This window comes from Pithys albifrons, chromosome 5 (assembly GCF_047495875.1).
Source record: "Pithys albifrons albifrons isolate INPA30051 chromosome 5, PitAlb_v1, whole genome shotgun sequence".
In the NCBI taxonomy this organism is placed as follows: Eukaryota; Metazoa; Chordata; class Aves; order Passeriformes; family Thamnophilidae; genus Pithys; species Pithys albifrons.
In genome coordinates this window covers 70,107,495-70,127,114 of record NC_092462.1, presented here as the reverse complement: position 1 = coordinate 70,127,114, position 19,620 = coordinate 70,107,495, and the positions used below count along the sequence as shown (strand labels likewise).

Sequence of the window (19,620 nt, the reverse complement as noted above, 5' to 3'; positions counted from 1 at the left end):
GACAGAGTTAAAAGCAGGTATTTAGCAACAGTTACTGCCAGAAGCAGGTGATTAAAGGATAGACCTGGGGGTCAGGAAAAACTCTTCTGGACCTGACTGATGGAGATTCCATCTGTTTTTGTTAGGCCATGTATCTTCATTTTTGGACTTCAAAGGTGGAAAAGCATGCATGGTGTTAGAAGTTTTATTTCTGCTATAAATTCTGGAAGTACAGATAATCTGACCATATTGTTCACCAGGATGTGAGCTTTTTAAACTTAAACCTACTTTTACATAGATTACTCAGAAAAACCTGTAGAGGTCGTAATAAGATCAAAAGTTCTGTTTTCCTGAATGGCTGTGTTTTATTTTCCAGGTTATCATCAGAAACGGGGAATTACTTTGTGGAGTCTTGGACAAGGCTCACTTTGGCAGCTCTGCCTATGGCCTGGTGCACTGCTGCTATGAGCTCTATGGGGGTGAAACCAGTGGGAAGGTGCTGACATGCCTGGGACGCCTCTTCACTGCTTACCTGCAGCTGTACAGGGGGTTTACAATGGGTGAGTACCTGCAGCACCTTCTGGGGTACAAAACAGACATTGCTGGGCATAATACATGCTAATTCTGTAAGACTGCAAGACTGCCCTTGAGTGGGATAGCTGCTTGCCAGCCTTTTTTTGATCTTTTGCTTTTTTTCTGTTGTTGCGTAAGCATGAAGTGTAATCTTGAGATGTCCAACAAGTTCTGTCTTCTGTCCATCCTAGTTGAAATTTTGTTTAGATCAAAACCTCCTGTGAGTCTCTGTTGCCTTTAGTTATGTGAAAAAGAACTGTTGTGTAGAAAGCAGAACAACTGATAAAGCAAGATGGAAGAATTTTTAGGGGTTGTTAATCTTAAGTCTTGCATCATTCTGATGTAAAACTGTTGGTAAATGTTCAACTTTCAGTACAACTTTGCAAACGAGATGTGGAGAGACAATCAACTGTTAGACAGCAATAGTGAGGAACCAACAGACTGCTGTGAGCCAAGGAAAAGGGAAGGATATCTTTTGGAGTGAGGAAGAGGGTTAGCTGACTATAAGACAGAACATACGTCTAGAGAGCCAGGGTGCAAAAATTTGTTACAAAAGGATAACAAGCCTGGGATCACCAGGTAGTTAAAACGTGAGAAAAAGAGAAGTGGGACTGGAGCAGCAGTCTGGGATGTGGTGCTTTGACACAGCCATTTCAGGGGCCATTTCAGTGTCTTTGGGCTCCTTACAAACAGCTTACAGGAGTTGGGGTTCCAGTCTTTAATTTGTTCTGTTGTTCTCCTGGTCCTGTCATCACAAGAGTCTGTATTTTGAGTTTACCTTTTTTTAAGAAAACTAGGAAATGCCAGATTGAACAGTGTTCAGCTAACAGGAATTTTAATGTGGATGAAAGAATAAAAGCAGTTTGATGTGGCTAGCCCAGAAAACATTTGTTGGTGCAAGTGCACCAGCTAATATTTTTTTAGAAATCGCTGAATTGAGACTTCTTAAGTTAGGGAGTTGATTTGACACCCTTACTTGGTGTTGCATGGTTTTTTTGACAGCCTACATCTCCATCAAAAAGCCACTCGTTTTTCTTTCTTGTTAAAATGCAGAATTATAACTTTAATTGTGACCTCTTTATCCAGCTCTTTGCTCTCAAAATCCCTGACACAAAATGTTGTTCCTTCCTCAATCCTTTTTCAGTTTAGGTCATTGTTTTCTGTGTCTCTTCTTTAACAGGGATTGAAGATATTTTGGTTAAACCTGAAGCAGACCACAAAAGAAAAAAAATCATTGAAAAGTCAAGGCAGAGTGGTATTGAAGTAAGTCTGTTTTGCAGATTTTTTTTTTGTCCCATGATTAAAAATATTTTAAATCCTGTCCTGTTTAATCATGCCTGCTTAACACCTAAACCCCTCCCATATTTTACTTTCAGGCTGTTAGAGCTGCTCTTAATTTGCCAGAGACAGCATCATGTGAGGAGGTCCAAGGGAAATGGCAGGATGCCCATCTCTGCAAAGACCAGAGGGATTTTAACATGGTCGATATGAAATTCAAGGAGGAAGTAAACAATTACAACAATGAAGTTAACAAGGTTGGCATCAAGGCATCTGTGCATGCTAATCTTGTTTGGAGACTCTCTTACTTAGTTAATGAGGGGTTCCTGACTCTTCTGAGGGGTGTAGCTTTCCATCTGTCCCCTGCATGAGGCTTCACATACTGTCTCTCCACCTCAGCCTTGTTCTCCCTCAGTGAGAAGATGACCTAATATTCAAAATGCCTTTAAAATTATATGTAGAAATATTTGTGATAGTTTTTTCACTTCATTAAAGCCTTCAACAGGAACTGCTTTGGTTTATTATTTTATTAATAATGTTTGTTTTTGTTCCCTTCACTCCCCCACAACTCTTTTAGGTTTGTATGCCCCTTGGTCTGCACAGGAGCTTTCCAGAGAACAATCTGCAGTTGATGGTACAGTCAGGAGCCAAAGGATCCACTGTAAATACCATGCAGGTAATGACAGCCAGAATACTCAGCAGCTCCGTGTGTTGATGTGATTTGTCCTAGAATGTGAGCTCTTGGGAAGCTCTTGTGGGAATATCTAATACCAAAGCAAGATTCTTATTCTGGACTTTGGCATGGAAAAATTCTAGAATAATGTAATAAAGACCTCATTGGTGATGGAGGAGAGTCATTGTTTATTATAACCTGTTTTTGAATCGCTTCTCAGTACATGAGGATTTATTGAAACAGCAGACCTGGTGTTTTTGAAGGAATTCTGCAGATTATACAAACAAACCTACTGTAGGAGAAAGAACTTTTTCTGGCCTCTGTTGGAGACTGAACCCTCTTTCCTTCTTCCACTACTGAATGGGAACAACTAAATCTTTGATTTTTATAGAAATGGCAAGGATGCTTTTTCATTTTGCCTTCTGCAACAAAGACACCAAGCAAGAAACACCATAAAACTGCCATCTAAAATTCTGTTTCTGATAAGACAGGATAACCAAAGCTCAAGGGAGAAACTGTTTTAGTTTTAGATTTTTGTTCTCTTTTTGATACACTGGTGAGAGGTGGTGGGGGTAATGGAGGGACCTAAATAAAAATATTTACAATATTTTCAGTTTCACATCTCTTTGTATTAAACATACAGAATGAGAGTGAAAATGCTGAGGATAACTTGGGGCTGGAATAACTAAAAAGACCAGATAAAGTCTTCATGTTTTCCTGCTCCTCAGTAGCAAAAATGTTTCATGAACAAGACACATTTAGCTACAGAGAATTTAGGGAACTTTTTACATTTTTTTTACTGTATTTTTCAAGTAAATTTATTAAGCTTCTGTGAACAAAAAGTTGGATGGAAAAGTGATGTTTCCTTTTTTCCTGTCCACATTTAGATTTCTTGTTTGCTGGGCCAGATTGAGTTGGAAGGTCGAAGACCCCCACTGATGGCATCTGGGAAATCACTGCCATGTTTTCAGCCTTATGATTTTTCCCCCAGCTCAGGAGGATTTGTGACTGGCAGATTTCTCACTGGGATCAAACCTTCTGTAAGTTTAATAAACTGAAGTTTATTAAAGTCTTGTTATTTTAATACCAAGTGTCGGCAATTATAGATAAAGGGACTTTATTCACCATACTCTCATATGTAGCTTTTGAGGAGGAGCATAAATTGCCAGTCTTGGTGTACTTCTCAGCAGAATGCTGATGGTGTTGTGCTTGTGTTTAGGAATTCTTCTTTCACTGCATGGCTGGCAGGGAAGGTCTTGTGGATACAGCTGTCAAAACCAGCCGTTCTGGGTACCTGCAAAGGTAAGGGGCTTGGTTTAGAATTGGAGCCTTTTGTTTGGTTGATTTTTTGTTTTGTTTTTTGAAGAGTGCTGTAGACCAGAACTGCCTGTATGTCTTAGATAAATGTCACTGTACTTCATTTTAACAAATAGTGTCTGAATGATGAATGTCTGTTCTAAGTCAAGTATTTGAGAGATAATAAAGTGGAACTTTATTATCTCTAACTTACCTCTGGCACATTAGCAGCAGCAACTTCTCCTTTTGGAGAAATCTTTTTCCTGGTACAAGTACAGATGTAAAAACTCCAGGCAACTCTAGATTTTCTTGGCCATGGTGAGTGACCCTCATCTTGGTTACAGCAACACCTCCAGTATATGGAAGAAGATGGAACTTCTTAATTGTTTGAAGGTAGTGAGGGGTTCTAAAGGAGGGATGTCCCCTTCTTGCAGACAACTCCTAGGGTGACAACAGAAATTGTAATTTACTGTTTTATTTTAAGTCAGATCAGTCCAAGGAGACTGGAGGGAGCAACAAGCTGAAAGCTTTGCCAATATCATTATGCATTTCACCTGAGTATTGTGTCTGTATGATTTTTGGCTTCCAAAACTCCTGTTCAGCCCTTAAGTACCCTTAAGAGGTTAATGAAAACAGTATTTTTTGTGTTAGAGTTACATCATCACTGTTGCTTTGTAGCCTCTTAACAGCATTTTTTTCCATTTGTTTTTTCCCCTGGAATAGGTGTATCATAAAACATCTGGAAGGATTGGTAGTTCAGTATGACCTGACTGTACGAGACAGTGATGGCAGTGTGGTGCAGTTTCTGTATGGAGAAGATGGGCTTGATATCCCTAAAACTCAGTTCTTACAACCTGAGCAGTTTCCTTTCATTGCAGAAAACTACGAGGTAGAACACCTAAATCTTCAGTATTTATATGGTATAAAAGGGGGATTCAAATGCATGGTTAACATCTGGCATATCTGTCAGGGATCCAGTGGCAACAGTTGTTTCTCTCAGTTATTCTCAGACTAACCTACATTTTTATGTGCCATTGTATCACTGTGTTCAAAATATGGAAGCAGACCTTAAGTCTGCAGCATGATTTAAGTTGTCTCCATTTCAGCAGAGCACCAAGCACTGTCTGTTTTAACTCTGCACTTGAATTCAACAAAAATGATCTTACTTTACAGTCTGTCAGGTTTGATTAACTTCCTTTTACCAGTATCATCACTTATTTATAGAATGGCACTGATAAAGTTATAAGGAGTTTTGTCTCATTTGGGTTGAAAACATTTTGAGTGGTAGCAGATGACCTTTTCAGTTTGGTTTGCCTTTTCTGCTACAGTAAACATCAAGAGAAGAATAATCACACACATAACTTGCTTGTAGGTAATCCAGAAGACAAACCATCTGGATGAAGCTTTAGCAAGGATGGAGTCTCACCAAGCCAACCAGCAGTTCAAAGCCATCAAAAAGTGGCGAGCCAGGCACCAAAAGTGTGTGCAAAGAGAAGGAGGTTTTCTGTTGTTTTCCCAAAAGAAAATGGCAAGTGTGAAGGCACAGATTCCAGGAGGTGAAATAAAAAATGGAAGAGATCCTGCTACTTTACAGGTACCACAGAAGCAGCTGAATTGACCAAACTTTTCAAAAGAAGTTGCAGAATTCAGTATTTTTTTTAATTACTTTGTATGTTCCAAAGTGTTTCACAGTCTACTTAAGTTACTTTTAGAAGGAATCATGTGTCAGCTGTGCATGATGAAGCTGAAATTTGTTTATTAAAGTCTGTGGGCCCTGGTGCTTGGGCAGGGCTGAAAACTGAGGTAATCTGGTTTTAGAAAACAGCTCATGTTCATGGATGGTTTGGGGTGATTGCTTTTGTTGGTTTGTTTGGTGATGGGTTGCATGGGGCTTTCTTTCATATACACAGAGTAAATCTCCCTTGCATGGACAGCTGTCTGCTGAGAGCCTCTTTAAATACCAAAGATCAGAGGGCTGAGCCAGCCCTGCCTAATGTTTCCAAAAATCACTTCAGCCTCTTGTACCTCATGACACTGATCTCTATCTAATGAAAATGGTATGTATGGACGCAAAATGCAAACAGGTCCTACTTTTTCTTTTCAGTAGATAGGTAGATGCAGGTATTTTTATTTCTATTGCAATATATTATAATGCTCAGTGGACAGATCTCCATGTCAAGCCAGTTCTTCCTTCATAAAACAGCAAGACTTGTAAAAGATCTGTTTATCTCACTTCCTGTATTGATTTTTTTAAGGTTGGGATGAGCTATTTCATTTATGAAACACAGCATTTAAAATGTTACTTGAAAAACCAGCAAACTGAAGAAGATAAAAAAGCCTATCAACGTGCTGGACTATTGGACTTGAATGTTTAGAACTGAAAATTAGGGAAGCTCCTTTTTCATGCCATCTTTGGATAGGCAAGGTGATAGTAGCTAGAAGTAAAGACTCAAGTATGCTGAGGGGATTAAAATCAAGTTAAAATCATTCTTAGAGGCTGTATTTCACTGAGTTCTGGAGTAGTTACTGTGGTTGTATAAGTTGGACTATTCCAGGCTTGTAAAGGATCCTGAAATCATTTGGGTTCATAAGTGTTGGGTATCAGAAAAAGCAGAACACCATATTTGTAGCTGGGCTGTTTGGTGTGTACATACACCCTTATATTTAACACAGGTTATCTTTTCTCCTTTGCTGCTGCTCATGAAAGCATTATTGGGTGTGTGTGGTCTCACTGTGGATAAATCAGTCTGCTTAACAATCTCCTCTTGCTTTCAGTTATTGAAGATGTGGTATGAGCTGGATGAGAAGAAACGAAGAAAGTATCTGAAGAAGACAAATAAGTGTCCTGACCCAAGCCTCAGTGTTTGGCGCCCAGATAGTTACTTTGCCTCTGTTTCAGAAACATTTGAAAAGGGAGTCGAAGGGTATATCAGTAAATGGGAATCTGAGAACAGCCAGAGTTATATGCACCCAGCACTTTCTTCTGATAGGTAAAAACTTCTGTTTCTGCTTCTCTGCTCTGAGCCAAAACCCAAAATACCTTTTTCTGCTGAATTTGCTAAAACTGAAAAGTCTTTACCACGTCTTGTTTTGTTGTGGCCTTTGTCAAACAAAGCAATGAGTCTCAGAATCGTTCCTGAAAGCCAAGAGTGCTTAGTGTGCAGTGGGGAGGTCCTGGTTATCTGTTTCTTCCAAACCTGAATTTTCCATTCTGCTGAGGGCTTTGGCAAAGGCTTTTTGCTGTCCCGCTACATATAAAGTAATACTTTAGAGTAACCTTAAAAGCCAAAATATGCTCTTGACACACCTTGGAGTTACCAGGGCAGTTAAGAAGACCAAGTGGGAGCAAATGGACTCTCTTTTGACATTCTGGGAATTGGCAACAAATAAAATATGGTTTGGCCAAGGCCCCAGTTCTGGGTTAATGGGCTGTGTTTGTCAGATCCGATTGGGATAGAAAATTTTACAGTTTCTGGAATGTATTTCCCCATAAGTTACCAGGAGAAATTGGCTGAAAGACATAACTATTGAACTGAGCAATGTTTCTCCCTTGTCTGAGTTCTTGACTGTGTACATTGAGCTAAAGCTCTTATTTCTGTCTTCAGATTAAAGGATTTGTTGTATTTAAAGTGGCAGCGATCTCTCTGTGACCCAGGAGAGGCTGTGGGTCTTCTTGCAGCTCAGAGTATTGGGGAACCTTCCACACAGATGACTCTGAATACCTTTCACTTTGCTGGCAGAGGTGAAATGAATGTCACATTGGGTATCCCAAGGTGAGAAAAAAGTATTCAATGAGTCCTTTATTTTAAGCACTTAGATCTATAATTGTGCTTATTCTCACTGGCAGATGTAAGTGTAACCCTGAGGGTAAATGACCCTTTAGTTTAATAGAAAATTGTGCCTGTTCAGAACTATTTTGATGTTTTATAATTTTACAGTTATTTTGGTTCTTTTTCCAGATAGAAAATACTTGTGAGTGCCCCTTACTCTTATCTGACGTAAGGCAAATCATCAGTTTGTTCTGAATGACATGGGTGCTGACCTGGCCTTGTGTGTGGGTGTGTGATGACTTAGGGAGGTGGTTGTGTTACTTCAGAGAGCCAGGAGAGGGGGAGAATGTATGAGGAAGCATCCATTATGCATCTGTAGGAAACAGGCTTCATTGATTCTTCTTGGAGCAATTTCTAATATCTATTCTCTTCCCATAATGGAGGGGAATAATCTAATTGAGGCAGTGGAGCTGCTGTTGTTGTGCTGTGGCTGATGGGGAACCAGAACAGTGAAGAGGAGCAGTGCAGTGGTAACCACAGTTCTTGATGTATGGCAGCTCCTGCATGTGCCTAATGGAATGAATTAGATACTTATCTGATTGCAAAGTGTTTTTATTGCCTTATTTGAAAGGTCATTCTTTGCTTAAAGGTTGCGGGAGATACTGATGGTGGCCAGTGCGAATATTAAGACGCCAATGATGAGTGTTCCTGTGTTCAATACCAAGAAAGCTCTCAAGAAGGTCAAACAGCTCAAGAAACAGCTCACAAGAGTGTGTTTAGCTGAGGTGAGCCTCCTATTCAGTGCCTCCTTTGAAAGTCAGCAAAACAAAATCTCCTGTTCAAGCTGATCAGTAGGGCTGGCTTAGTAGGAGTTTCCATTTTTGAAGGTGTAACTGTGGGCACAAGATGAGAGGGTCCTTTCTCTTCACCTGCTGAACCTGTTATACCTGCTAGAAGTGGAGTGTTGGAAGGAATTGCACTGATTGTGGCTGTATAAGACTTAAATTCAATTTAACCTGTAGAACATTGTCACAGGCTGCAAACTCTGGAAGGTCAAGGAAAGGTAATAATTCAGACAAAGCAGACTCCTATTCCTTGGGAGCTGCTACAAAACCTCCAGTAAAGTTTGCCAGTTAGCCTTGTGTAATTCTGTCTCCAGTGGAAAGTAGTGGATTTGCAGGGAGTAAATGAAGTGTCTTCATCAAAGAAGTAGCATTTTTACTTGGGGCTTTTGTAGGTGTTGCAGAAAGTGGACATAGAGGAATCCCTGCATGTGAAGTGCAAGCACAACAAGCATCGCCTCTACAAAATCAAATTCAATTTCTTGCCCCATGAGTATTACCGAGAGGAGAAGTGTGTGAAGCCCAGGCAGATCTTGCACTTCATGGAAACAAGGTGAGTTTGCTTTCAGGTACTTTAATATTTACTCTTTTTTTGCCTTGTCATGGGTTCTGCCTGTTGTTTACTACAGCTGGCACGACTTTCAGAGCTTCCTGTGGATGTGCGACCAGAGGCATTTGCACAGTTGTTTTTATGTCTTGAACAAAACTGTGGATCTGTGGCATAGTGACAGTGCAGAATTTTATCAGGGCAGACCTTTCACATGTCTCTGATATACTCGAAGAGCCAAATAAGCAACATCTCATTCCTTATTTTTGGGTGCTTAACCACTTACTACCAGCAAAAATGTTTCAATGCTTTAGGTCTCCCTTAGTGCTCTCATTGAACAGAATTAAACTTTAATTCTTACTATTAAAAAAAAATTAATAACAAAAGGCTGGCTATTTTTCCCCCTTTGTTTTTTATCCCTGGCTTTCATCCCCAAGTCTGACCAAATATGCTTAGTTAAAACTAGAACACTTAATAATAAGGGTCTATTGAAAGCTATTTTTGTTTTCATAGAATCATGGAATCATAGAATCGATTAGGTTGGAAAAGACCTCCAAGATCATCGAGTCCAACCCTTGGTCCAACTCTAGTTCATTTACTAGATCATGGCACCCAGCGCCACGTCCAATCTGCATTTAAAGATCTCTAGGGATGGTGAATCCACCACCTCTCCGGGCAGCCCATTCCAATGCCTGATTACTCTCTCTGTAAAAAATTTTTTTCTGATATCCAACTTAAATTTCCCCTGGCAGAGCTTAAGCCTGTGCCCCCTTGTTCTATTGCTGAGTGCCTGGGAGAAGAGACCAGCCCCCACCTGGCTATAACTTCCCTTCAGGTAGTTATAGACAGTGATGAGGTCACCTCTGAGCCTCCTCTTCTCCAGGCTAAACAACCCCAGCTCCCTCAGCCTCTCCCCGTAGGACTTGTGCTCCAGTCCCTTCACCAGCCTTGTTGCTCTTCTCTGGACCCGCTCCAGCATCTCAATATCCTTTCTGAACTGAGGGGCCCAGAACTGAACACAGTACTCAAGGTGTGGCCTCACCAATGCAGAGTACAGGGGAAGGATCACTTCCCTGGTCCTGCTGGCCACGCTATTTTTGATACAGGCCAGGATCCCATTGGCCTTCTTGGCCACCTGGGCACACTGTTGACTCATGTTGAGCTTCCTGTCAATTAGTACTCCAAGGTCCTTTTCTGCCTGGCTGCTCTCTAGCCACTCTGTGCCTTTTTTAAAAAGTTTCGTTGATTTCCTTCTCCTTCAGGCCACATGAGTTCAAGATGGGTTACTTTATTTTGTATGTGCTTGTTGGTCTAAAAAAGGAAAAAAAGTCCAGTGGTGAACCATCTCTTCTGAAGGTCAATTTGATGTGCAGATTTTATATCCAAATGAGCATATAATTTTAAGGTTTGGATGCATGGCTACATCTGTGATAGTAAGAGAGCTGATACCAACATTTTGTTTCCTAAAGGAAAAGAGATGAAAAGAAAAATTACTTGCCTTACTCTGGAAGTACTTTTACATCCAGCAGGGAATATGCCCTCTTACGAGTTGACTGGCCTTTTAGCAAAAATAAATCCATTTTCTGATGACTTCAGGTTGACTGTGGCACTGCTGAGCTTTGACGTTCTGGGTTGCTTTTTTTGTCAGATTCTTCAAAATTTTTCTGGAAGCAATTAAAAGGAAGACTGCAAAGATGGCATCTTTTAGTGAAGTTAGCACTCGGAAGACAACTCGGAAAGATTTAGATGATGACCAAGGCAAGGTACAGAAAAACATTTCTGGAAAAATGTCTCACTACCTGTTTTTGAGAAGCAAAATTTAGAAAAAAGTGCGTGTTTCAGGGTACATGAAATGTGTAAATACAGAATTGCGACTTAAAATATTCTCTTCATGCATAAACCATCTGCATTCTCATAAAATTAACAAGGAAATTAAAAGTTTTTGTGTATTAAATCCTAATTTACTCTACACTGAAAATGCCTGCTTATTTTAGCTTTACTGAGACAAAAGCTTATTACCCTATTTGCTCCCAGATCGGTGTCCTCTTGTAGCAGTGGTTGTCAAAACTTTGGGAAGGTCCTTTTTTCCTTGAAAGGCTTTTGCATGTTCCCTCTGCCACTCCTCTCCCATCAAGGACTGCCACAAGGAGGCTGATTGCTGTTCCACCTTGCAGACACTCACCTTTTTTAATGTGAAGTTATCTTGAGTGTAATTTCATTTCTTTATAGTAGTGGGCTTATAGAAATCAATTTGTCCTTAAAGGTAGAAAGAACACCAAACAAGGGATTGTTGAATTCCAGATGTTTGGCTGAAGCCTTTTGATGCTCTTGGTGCTTCCTATCAGTCAGCCTGACTATCTGTCCTGGGTTTCTAGACACAGAATAATGAGGAGGCTGTAGTAGAGGAAGAAGAGAACATTGTTGATGCAGAAGCTGATGAAGGGGATGGTGATGCTACAGAAAGAAAACGGAGGAAGAACCAAGAAGAAGAGGTAATGACTTTATAGGTGCTCAGCACTGTTCTTTAATTGCCTTTTTCTTCTGCCTGGGCTTGAGCTGGGAAGGAAAATCTCCAATGAAGCAACATGCTGGAAAAAACCCGAACCCCTCGTGAGAGGAGATAGGAAAGTCTCTGCTTTGTCCTGATCAGTTTTCATTTGGACCTCTTTGGAATCCTTGGTCTCCAGCATTGGGTAGATGTGTCTGGCAATCAAAGTTCACCTTAACTTGACCTCTTGCTAATTTCATGCCATTAATTGTTTTCAAAACTCTGCTGTGGTTCTTAGTAAATACTCTCCCTGGCTCTGCATGTTCCTCTGGGTTTAGTACTTCATAATTACTGCATAATTATTACTGGGTTGCCTTAATTTTATCAAGAGAGTGGAATTGAAAATCCTGAGGGAATCCCATCCTCAGAGTTGGATTATGGAAAGTGATGAGACTTTTTGGGAAGAGAAAACTAAATTGTGCTACAGTCCCAACAACCTGTAGCATCCCAGACTGTGCTGTGGAATAATGGCAAGATTATAAAGAAATAGAGACTGAATTGAATCTGTTGTACTATTTTCTTTACAACAGAATTGCATTTTCATTTTGCCATAGGTGAGATACTTGCAGTATCTCATCAGTGAAGAATATTCCTGAATTAAACTGTGCTTTATTTCTGTGCAGGTTCTGACTCAGATAAAAACAACATTGTTTCTTTGCAGGTTGATTATGAGAGCGAAGAAGAGAATGGGGAAGAAAACGTTGATGAGAATGCAGAAGATGAAGAGGCTGAATCAGAAAAAGAAGAAAAGACTCCTGCTGCTGAAGAAGATCAGAATAGAGCAGAGGGTGAAAAGTCTCAATCTCTTTCCTTCGTGTCTCGGACTAAAAAAGGGAAAGATCGATTGCTTCAGGCAGCAGAGGTGCGAGTGAGTGCTGTGCTGGACAGCCACCCATCCATACGGGATTACACATTTGACACTGAAAATGAACTCTGGTGTGAGGTAAGCTGGTGGTGCCTGGATCATCTCTGGGGGGTTGCAAGTAGCTCCATAACAAATGGATCTTTTCAGTGCACTGTTCTGTCTCAAGAATCCTATATGAATACAGAAAGTGGCACTGCAAATGTGCTTGTTGACACAATTTTTAGTAATCTGTAGTTTTCAGAACACTTGATGAAACTTCTTTTTAAAAGCAAGTTTTTGACAGTTTTTTTTTTGTGTTTTAATGTTTAAATATATGATGGACTAGGGCGGTCCCACGGTGTAAAGGAGAACACTCTGGACTCTGAATCCCAAGGTCCTGAGTTCCAGTCTCAGTGGGACCGTCCCCTGGCAGTTCAGTGCCTCCCTGCCATCCCATCCCGTCACATCTCGGATGCTCAGCAGGGTCAGCCCCGGTCAGTACTGGGAGCTGTGACAGTCCCGAGGACTTCCCTGTCACTGTCCAAGCTCGCTCGGCCGTGGCAGATGGACCTCAGGACTTAAACGGTGGGGCCAGTTCTGTGCACGCTGTGCCTCACCTAAAAAATCCACTGCGCAGGCTGGAAGGGCACGTGGGGAGAGCCCTGCCCAAATCTTTGTTTGTGAAATATGGCCATACAATATGATGGACTGCTGTGTAGCTCTTGGTGAACAAAAGTGATGGCTGGACTGTTGAAAAAAATCTAAAATAAACCCCCCAACAAACAGATACCCATCCTTTTCCCCCAGAAAAGCCACCTCAAGAAAACAGTAAGTTCAGAGATCTCCACAGCAATGTGAATGAATGATCCTGGGATGGGGAATTCGTGCTAGCATCGTTTAGCTCTAGTCACAGTCAGACATTTATGTCCCTAAATACACAACTAGGGTAATTGCAGTTGCCTGCTTTTTGCCTCAAAAGAAGTAGGCTGCTTTTGAGCCTGGTGTTCAGACTCCCTTACGCTGTGTTGTTTCTTCCCTGCCAGGTATCCCTGGCACTGCCTCTGACCAAGGTGTACTTTGATGTGTCCTCCTTGCTCACCTCCCTGGCACGCAGCACGGTGATCCACGAGGTGAAGGGCATCACGAGGTGCTTGCTGAATGAAAGCACCAATAAGGAAGGAGAGAAGGAATTCGTTCTGCACACCGAAGGGATAAACATGACAGAGCTGTTCAGATACTCTGATGTGTGTAATCTATTTATAATCCCGAACTTGAATGATCTTTTGTGTTCTAGGGGAGATGCTGGATGCCATTTCAATTTATCAGGGGTGAAAAGGGTAGCCTTTTCAGCTCTTAAACTCTATTCCTCCTCCTTTTTACCCCAGACATGGTCAGAGCTCAGCAGAGCCTCTTTTCACGAGCAGCTTGCAAATGAGTGTTTGTGCAGCAGCCAGTGCTTAATGACAGATAATTTCACACCATGCTTCTTACTGTCTCTCTAAATGTTACTTGAGGGAGTTCTTCCATCTAAATGAATTGCAGTGCTTGGAGATGAATAGGTCTGTTACCCCATCTGGCCTATAACTCTACAAATACAGGATTGTTTTAAGATACATCTTCTCATTTGCCAAAAGACCAGATTGGCTGAGACACACTGGGCATTGTGGTATTTGGAAGACTTTACCATGTTCCTCTGCTGCTTGGGATGGTTTGTTAGTTTGCTTTTTGTAATTTCAGTTAATTTTCTCCTGTGGTGAGTTTTGATTCCAGTACTCCTATTCATGTATATAATGATTAAACATATATCCCTGGAATTGTTTTTGTCTGTGTTTGAGCTGCTGCCTGGTTGTTCTGTAATTGTTGATGCTGCTTAAGCTCATGAAAAATGGAGAAAAAAGCCAGCTTAGCTTAGCTTAGCTGATTCGGAAATACAGAGCAGCTACTGTCCAAATTTGCATCTCTATTTTTTTCTGCTTTCAGATTTTGGACCTGAACAGACTTTATTCCAATGATATCCATGCCATGGCTAAGAATTATGGAATTGAATCAGCCCTGAGGGTGATTATAAAGGAAATAAAAGATGTATTTGCTGTATATGGTAAGATTTTTTTACATTTTTAAAGGTAGTCTTTAATACCCTTAATATGGGAAAATACAGCCACAGTGCTTAGAGCTATGGTTTTGCATGACGTTTTATGTGCCTATTTTTGAATTGCAGAGTTTCATAATTTTGGTCATTGTAATGTCTTCTGTAAAGACCTTGTTAGTTAATTTATTAGATTTCTTTTAATCAATAGAAAAATACACTAGATGAGGTGGAATTTATCCCCCCTTCCCAGAGCTTTTCTATTCTGGTATATTTTTTGCAAGCTGGAAGGTCCAGACAAATTAATTATTGATGTCTGAGGGAGCCAGTTGTTAGAGTTGTGTAGTGGTCCTGAGAACAGGAGTGATCTTGCCTCATTCTGGATTTTTAATGATGAGAATCAAGGCACCTGAACTTTTACATCTTTCCTACAGCAGCTGCACTGCATTGTCTGGATATTCTGTCTGCACAGGTTATTCAGAGACTCCAGTCTGGAGAGGCTGCCTGAATAAGGCTGTTAAATTTGGGCACGTTGAATTGCCTTTCAGTGAGCTGTGAATTAAACTATTGAATAGAAGGAAGATTAATACAGTGGGAATTTTAGCAGGCAGTTATATGAAGCAGATTTGCCAGCTGGCAGCCCAGAATGGTCTGACCTTCAAGTTGTTCAAGAACTGCTTGGTAAATGTTGACAGAGCTGTTAATGATCCCCCATTACACTGTTACTTAGAAATCAGTGATATTTCTTTTTAGCCTAAACAGGGGTTTCTGTGGATGCCTCACAGAGAACATCAGAACCTTTCTGACTCCAGGGCCCAGGCCACGAGGTGAGGGGATAGAGCTTTGTCCATCCCAGATGGATGGCTCTGTGATCCCCTTCTGCATAACCAAAGATGGTGCAGACCATACTGATACTATGCAGAGAAATTCTTCTGCCTTACAGCATTCTTGACATTTCAGTTTCCCTGGAGAGATACTGCTCAGTATTATAGGTCTGCCTCTCTTGGATATCTGAGGGGAGCAGTTAGGGCAGATACACACTGACAGAAGATTGTTAATGGAGGTGTTCTGCATGTTGATTGGACTCAAGGAGTTTAATTTAGATCTGATTTATTTAAAAGACCCGACACACTCAGCCCTTGAATGCTCTGATGATTGCTCTTCCTTGTGTTCTAAGGGATTGTGGTAGACCCTCGGCACCTTTCGCTTGTGGCAGATTACATGTGTTTTGAAGGAATTTATAAACCACTGAATCGTTTTGGAATTCAGTCCAACTCCTCCCCTCTGCAACAGATGACATTTGAAACCAGCTACAAGTTTTTGAAGGAAGCAACAATGATGGGTAAGTGGTTTAGTTTGAGGTCTCTCGCTGCAGCATTTCACATAAGTTTGGTTTTTGTCATAACTTTCCACTATTTTGAGTAAAGCATTACTACATTAGAAAAAAAATGCCAGAGGCTAAAATTTTAATTAAGCCCTGGCCCAGGAAAACGTTCCAGGTGTTTTTAATAAAATTCTGTCAGCTTAAATGAAGTCGGCTCCCACATATGATTTGTGGGGTCTGTGGCTCCTTTCTTTAAGAATTAGATAGGCATTTTTATAACAAACCTAAAGGTTGTTAAGATTTGTTACAGCAAAGCTTTGCAACAGACTACTAAATCTGCCTTTTTCTGTCTCTGCTCTTACAGTTGTCTTCTCTGCTTGGTTTTTGTGCCTCTCTTATAACTTCCATATCTTCCCTAGACTTGTTATTCAGCAGAACAGACCTCCTGGTTGTAACTTTGATTTAGCATTTTACTATCTTTGCATTTTTCCTCAAAAACAGATAAAGGGTCAGACTCATTTGCTAATGGTATGTTTTTGGTGCCATTTGAGATTCCCAAGACTATCCTTTCTGCCCTCTAGTTGCCATTCTGGAAGGGGTAGATATTACATGGCTGTGTGGATCATTCAGGACATTTGGACCACCACTAGCCATCTGCATTCAAGGTGTTCTATCAAAGACACCCTTGTGCTTTAAGTCTGTCATTAGACAGGTTATGTGATCTCGTGCTTTGGATGCTAATTTCATCTCCCTTTTGCAAACAGACTTGGTTTCTGTCCCTTGCCAGCTGGATGCTCTCCTTGGATGCTGCTGTGCTCTGTCCTTTGCTCCCAGTTCCAAATGGGGAAAGCCCCATCTCTTCAGCTAGTGCCCTAAGCTGCCCTGCACAAATGTCAGAGATAGTTTTATCACTGAATTCCTTTTTGTTAATGCTGCTTTATACCTTTTCTGGGAAGGTAATTTGGGTTTTAATGAACAGTATTGGTTACAATTGACTTAATTCAGCTGCAAATAATAAAAGTCATAAATCTGGGGTGCAGTTGAAGAGAAGAGGATGTTCTTCTGCTGTTGCACCCTCTGGATTTATGTCATATTACACACTGACTTGGAAATGAAATCCCATGAGGTTTTTTTGCCAATTGAAGTGTAATTTATGGGTAATATTACAAATAAAGGCATTCAGTGCATACTGACAGAAGGGCACGGTGACTTGGCAGGAACACTGCAGTGGTTACAAAGCAGAGGGAGTTAATGATACCACCATCCTGGAAATCAGAGTCATAATGGGGATTGCAGCAGCATGGATCTCATCTGCTTTAATGTGCTATAATGTAACTAGAGACTTGACTGTACCATCAAAGGAGCCTCAGGGCTGATAGCCCTGAGCAGTGGAAGGAAAGAGGAAGGTTTGTGGCTGCCCTGCACAGGTTGCTGATCCAGTTGTGGTGTGCAGTGAGCACAAATGAGATCCCTTGGGCTGTTTGCTTGGAGAATGACTCTTTGTTAACATCCCATGAGCAAACAGGGCAGTTGGGACTGTCCTGTTTAACGATCTTACAAAGGGGCTGTTTTTCTTTCAGCTGACATACATTTAGGAGAAGCTATTTAATTATCCAGCTGTGGCTGAGATCAGAGCAGCAACCACGCTGGTGTGGTGCAGCTCCTCCCCACCTCCTCTGCATGAGAGAAAGTTCACTAAATTTTGATCAGTAGAATAAAGATAACCAAACTTATTAAAAGTTTAACAGTTTTATTTCCAATCTTTTAACTGCTCTAATGATAAAATTTCAGCTTGCTATAGTCAGGATGAATGAAAAACAGCCTGGATGCTTATACAAACAATGGAATCAAAACAATCCCAGCCAGACATGTCATCTGGAGTGCTTCCAAGTTTCTGTGACATTATTTCACTACAGTGAACAACCACAAAATCAAAGGAATTCATGGAATGTCTCTCCAATGAAAAGTTCTCTCTGCATCTAGCCAGAAGGATTTAAAATCCACATTTAAAGGATTCACTCTAACAAAGGGAAAAAGCAGCAATGACAAGGGAATCTTTCTATGGTTGCCTCATGTATTTTTTTAGTGATCTATTTAATCAGCAAAATGCGTTCACTGGAAAGTCAAATCTGTGTTCTCTTGGAATTTAGAACGTGTTGTCTTTCCGTGCTGAATCGGGAGAGTTTAGTAATGTGTGGCCTAATTCTTTGCTTGGGCAAAAAAGATTGGGATGAGATAACAGTTGTAGGAGGGGTAGGGAGGGTTTTGGACTCTTGCTGCCAGAAATCCCAGTTCAGTGTGAACAGCAGGTGGCAGAGCCTTTCCGGACCACGTGGCTTCTGGCACCAAGTGCTTTCTTTCCAGCACTGACCTTTGGGCACCTCCTAACACGATTTTGTTTGAATTCTGTTGCAGGTGCCCACGATGAGCTGCGCTCCCCTTCGGCATGCCTGGTGGTTGGGAAAGTTGTCAAAGGAGGGACTGGCTTGTTTGACCTCAAGCAACCCCTGAAATAATGTTTTGGTGATAACTTAAGGATTCTGATTGAAATGTTGGCCATAAGAGCTGTGTGTGCTCTACAGCTGCACAGTGAGGGCACGTGCTGTGTCCCCAGCTATCTTCCTTGTGCCAGTGGGCTTCTTAATATGGATAGCCAATGGGCCTTATCTATTTCAGGAGAATAGGAGCTATCCTTTGATCCAAAGAAACATTTATTTACTCTTAATCAATGTGAAAAATGAGACTATTGGTTGACACAGAAAAAAGGTAGGTGTCTTGTCTGGGTCTCAGACAGGCCCTGTAGCAGCTGTGACAGACAGGAGTCAAAGCAGAATCTGTTTATACTGTCTTAATTTTTGTGGGGCAGAATCCCATCAGGGTGGGCGGTGCCAGTTGTCACATGGTCCTTAATGTTATGAATTTCCAGCACTGGAAATAGCATTCCAAACTGGGCAGTGCTGTGCTCAACCTTCTACATTGTACTGGAGCATCTGTGCTTGAGGCATTTCCTTATCTCTTGCTGTATTGGGGTGCACTGCCATGACTTGTATAAACTTTTTGGAGGATGCTTTTTCCTGTTCTGCTATTTCATTTAGTAAGAATAATGTGTCTGTGACACAGCTGATAAATTTCTTTATTGTCTGAAGACTGGAATTCAGAGTTCCCATGGTTTCTACAGGCATTTTCCAATGCCTACTCTTATAACTTGTGTGGAACTGATCTCACACAGTGAGACACCTGACTTTTGCTAAAGATTTACTCCTTAAATGCCAACATCAGCTGCTGTAGCAGTGGTTACACTGAAGACTCCTGTAAGAATTACCAAAACAGAGACTGTAAACTATTTTTGCTTACATATTCTGTATCAAAGAGGATATTTAATAAAGGAGACTGCAAAGAAATACTCTGAATGCTCTATTATGTGGCTGTGTTTCCCAGGGGAGTTCAGCATGGGGCCAACAGCCATCACTGGCACTCTGATGGCTGTTGGAATCCTGTAGCCCAGAGCTGTTGGCCATTCCTTGGAAATCAGACTTTTTAATCAGCATGGACTATACACAAGTAGATTAATTCTTTGGAGTTTGCTCACTATTATCTAGGCAAGTTCTCTAACAGCTTTAAACGCCTGATTATTCCCACAGGTGCCTCTGTGCCAGAGCTCCCTTAGCCAGCTGAGGAGCACCACTTCCAGAGGGGCTGCTCTGAAGGGGATCAGTCCAGAGAGTGGGAGACATTGGCTTGGGATTGTGAAAGAGCCTCTTGGCTTTCCTGGTGGCCTCTGTTCTGCCTCAGCCCTTTAAAGCTGTGTCATGTGTCCTGCCAGTTGCAGTGAAGCTGAACAAATGCGTTGGCTCAGCAGG

General features: G+C 41.2%; 1 protein-coding gene across 1 annotated transcript in view; it reads left to right on the top strand.

Moving 5' to 3' along the window:
* Window positions 1-19,400, top strand: part of POLR1A (RNA polymerase I subunit A) — a 33,202-nt gene extending 13,802 nt beyond the window's left edge. The window contains exons 16-34 of the mRNA XM_071557000.1: window positions 356-539; window positions 1,733-1,815; window positions 1,929-2,087; window positions 2,408-2,506; window positions 3,391-3,543; window positions 3,723-3,805; window positions 4,523-4,688; window positions 5,172-5,393; window positions 6,575-6,789; window positions 7,405-7,572; window positions 8,219-8,354; window positions 8,807-8,964; window positions 10,607-10,721; window positions 11,334-11,450; window positions 12,168-12,449; window positions 13,394-13,594; window positions 14,331-14,448; window positions 15,614-15,778; window positions 18,176-19,400. Coding sequence (XP_071413101.1) covers window positions 356-539; window positions 1,733-1,815; window positions 1,929-2,087; window positions 2,408-2,506; window positions 3,391-3,543; window positions 3,723-3,805; window positions 4,523-4,688; window positions 5,172-5,393; window positions 6,575-6,789; window positions 7,405-7,572; window positions 8,219-8,354; window positions 8,807-8,964; window positions 10,607-10,721; window positions 11,334-11,450; window positions 12,168-12,449; window positions 13,394-13,594; window positions 14,331-14,448; window positions 15,614-15,778; window positions 18,176-18,276 — 2,925 coding nt within the window. The 3' untranslated portion in view covers window positions 18,277-19,400. The remainder of the gene's footprint in view (window positions 1-355; window positions 540-1,732; window positions 1,816-1,928; window positions 2,088-2,407; window positions 2,507-3,390; window positions 3,544-3,722; window positions 3,806-4,522; window positions 4,689-5,171; window positions 5,394-6,574; window positions 6,790-7,404; window positions 7,573-8,218; window positions 8,355-8,806; window positions 8,965-10,606; window positions 10,722-11,333; window positions 11,451-12,167; window positions 12,450-13,393; window positions 13,595-14,330; window positions 14,449-15,613; window positions 15,779-18,175) is intronic.
* Window positions 19,401-19,620: the final 220 nt, after the last annotated feature.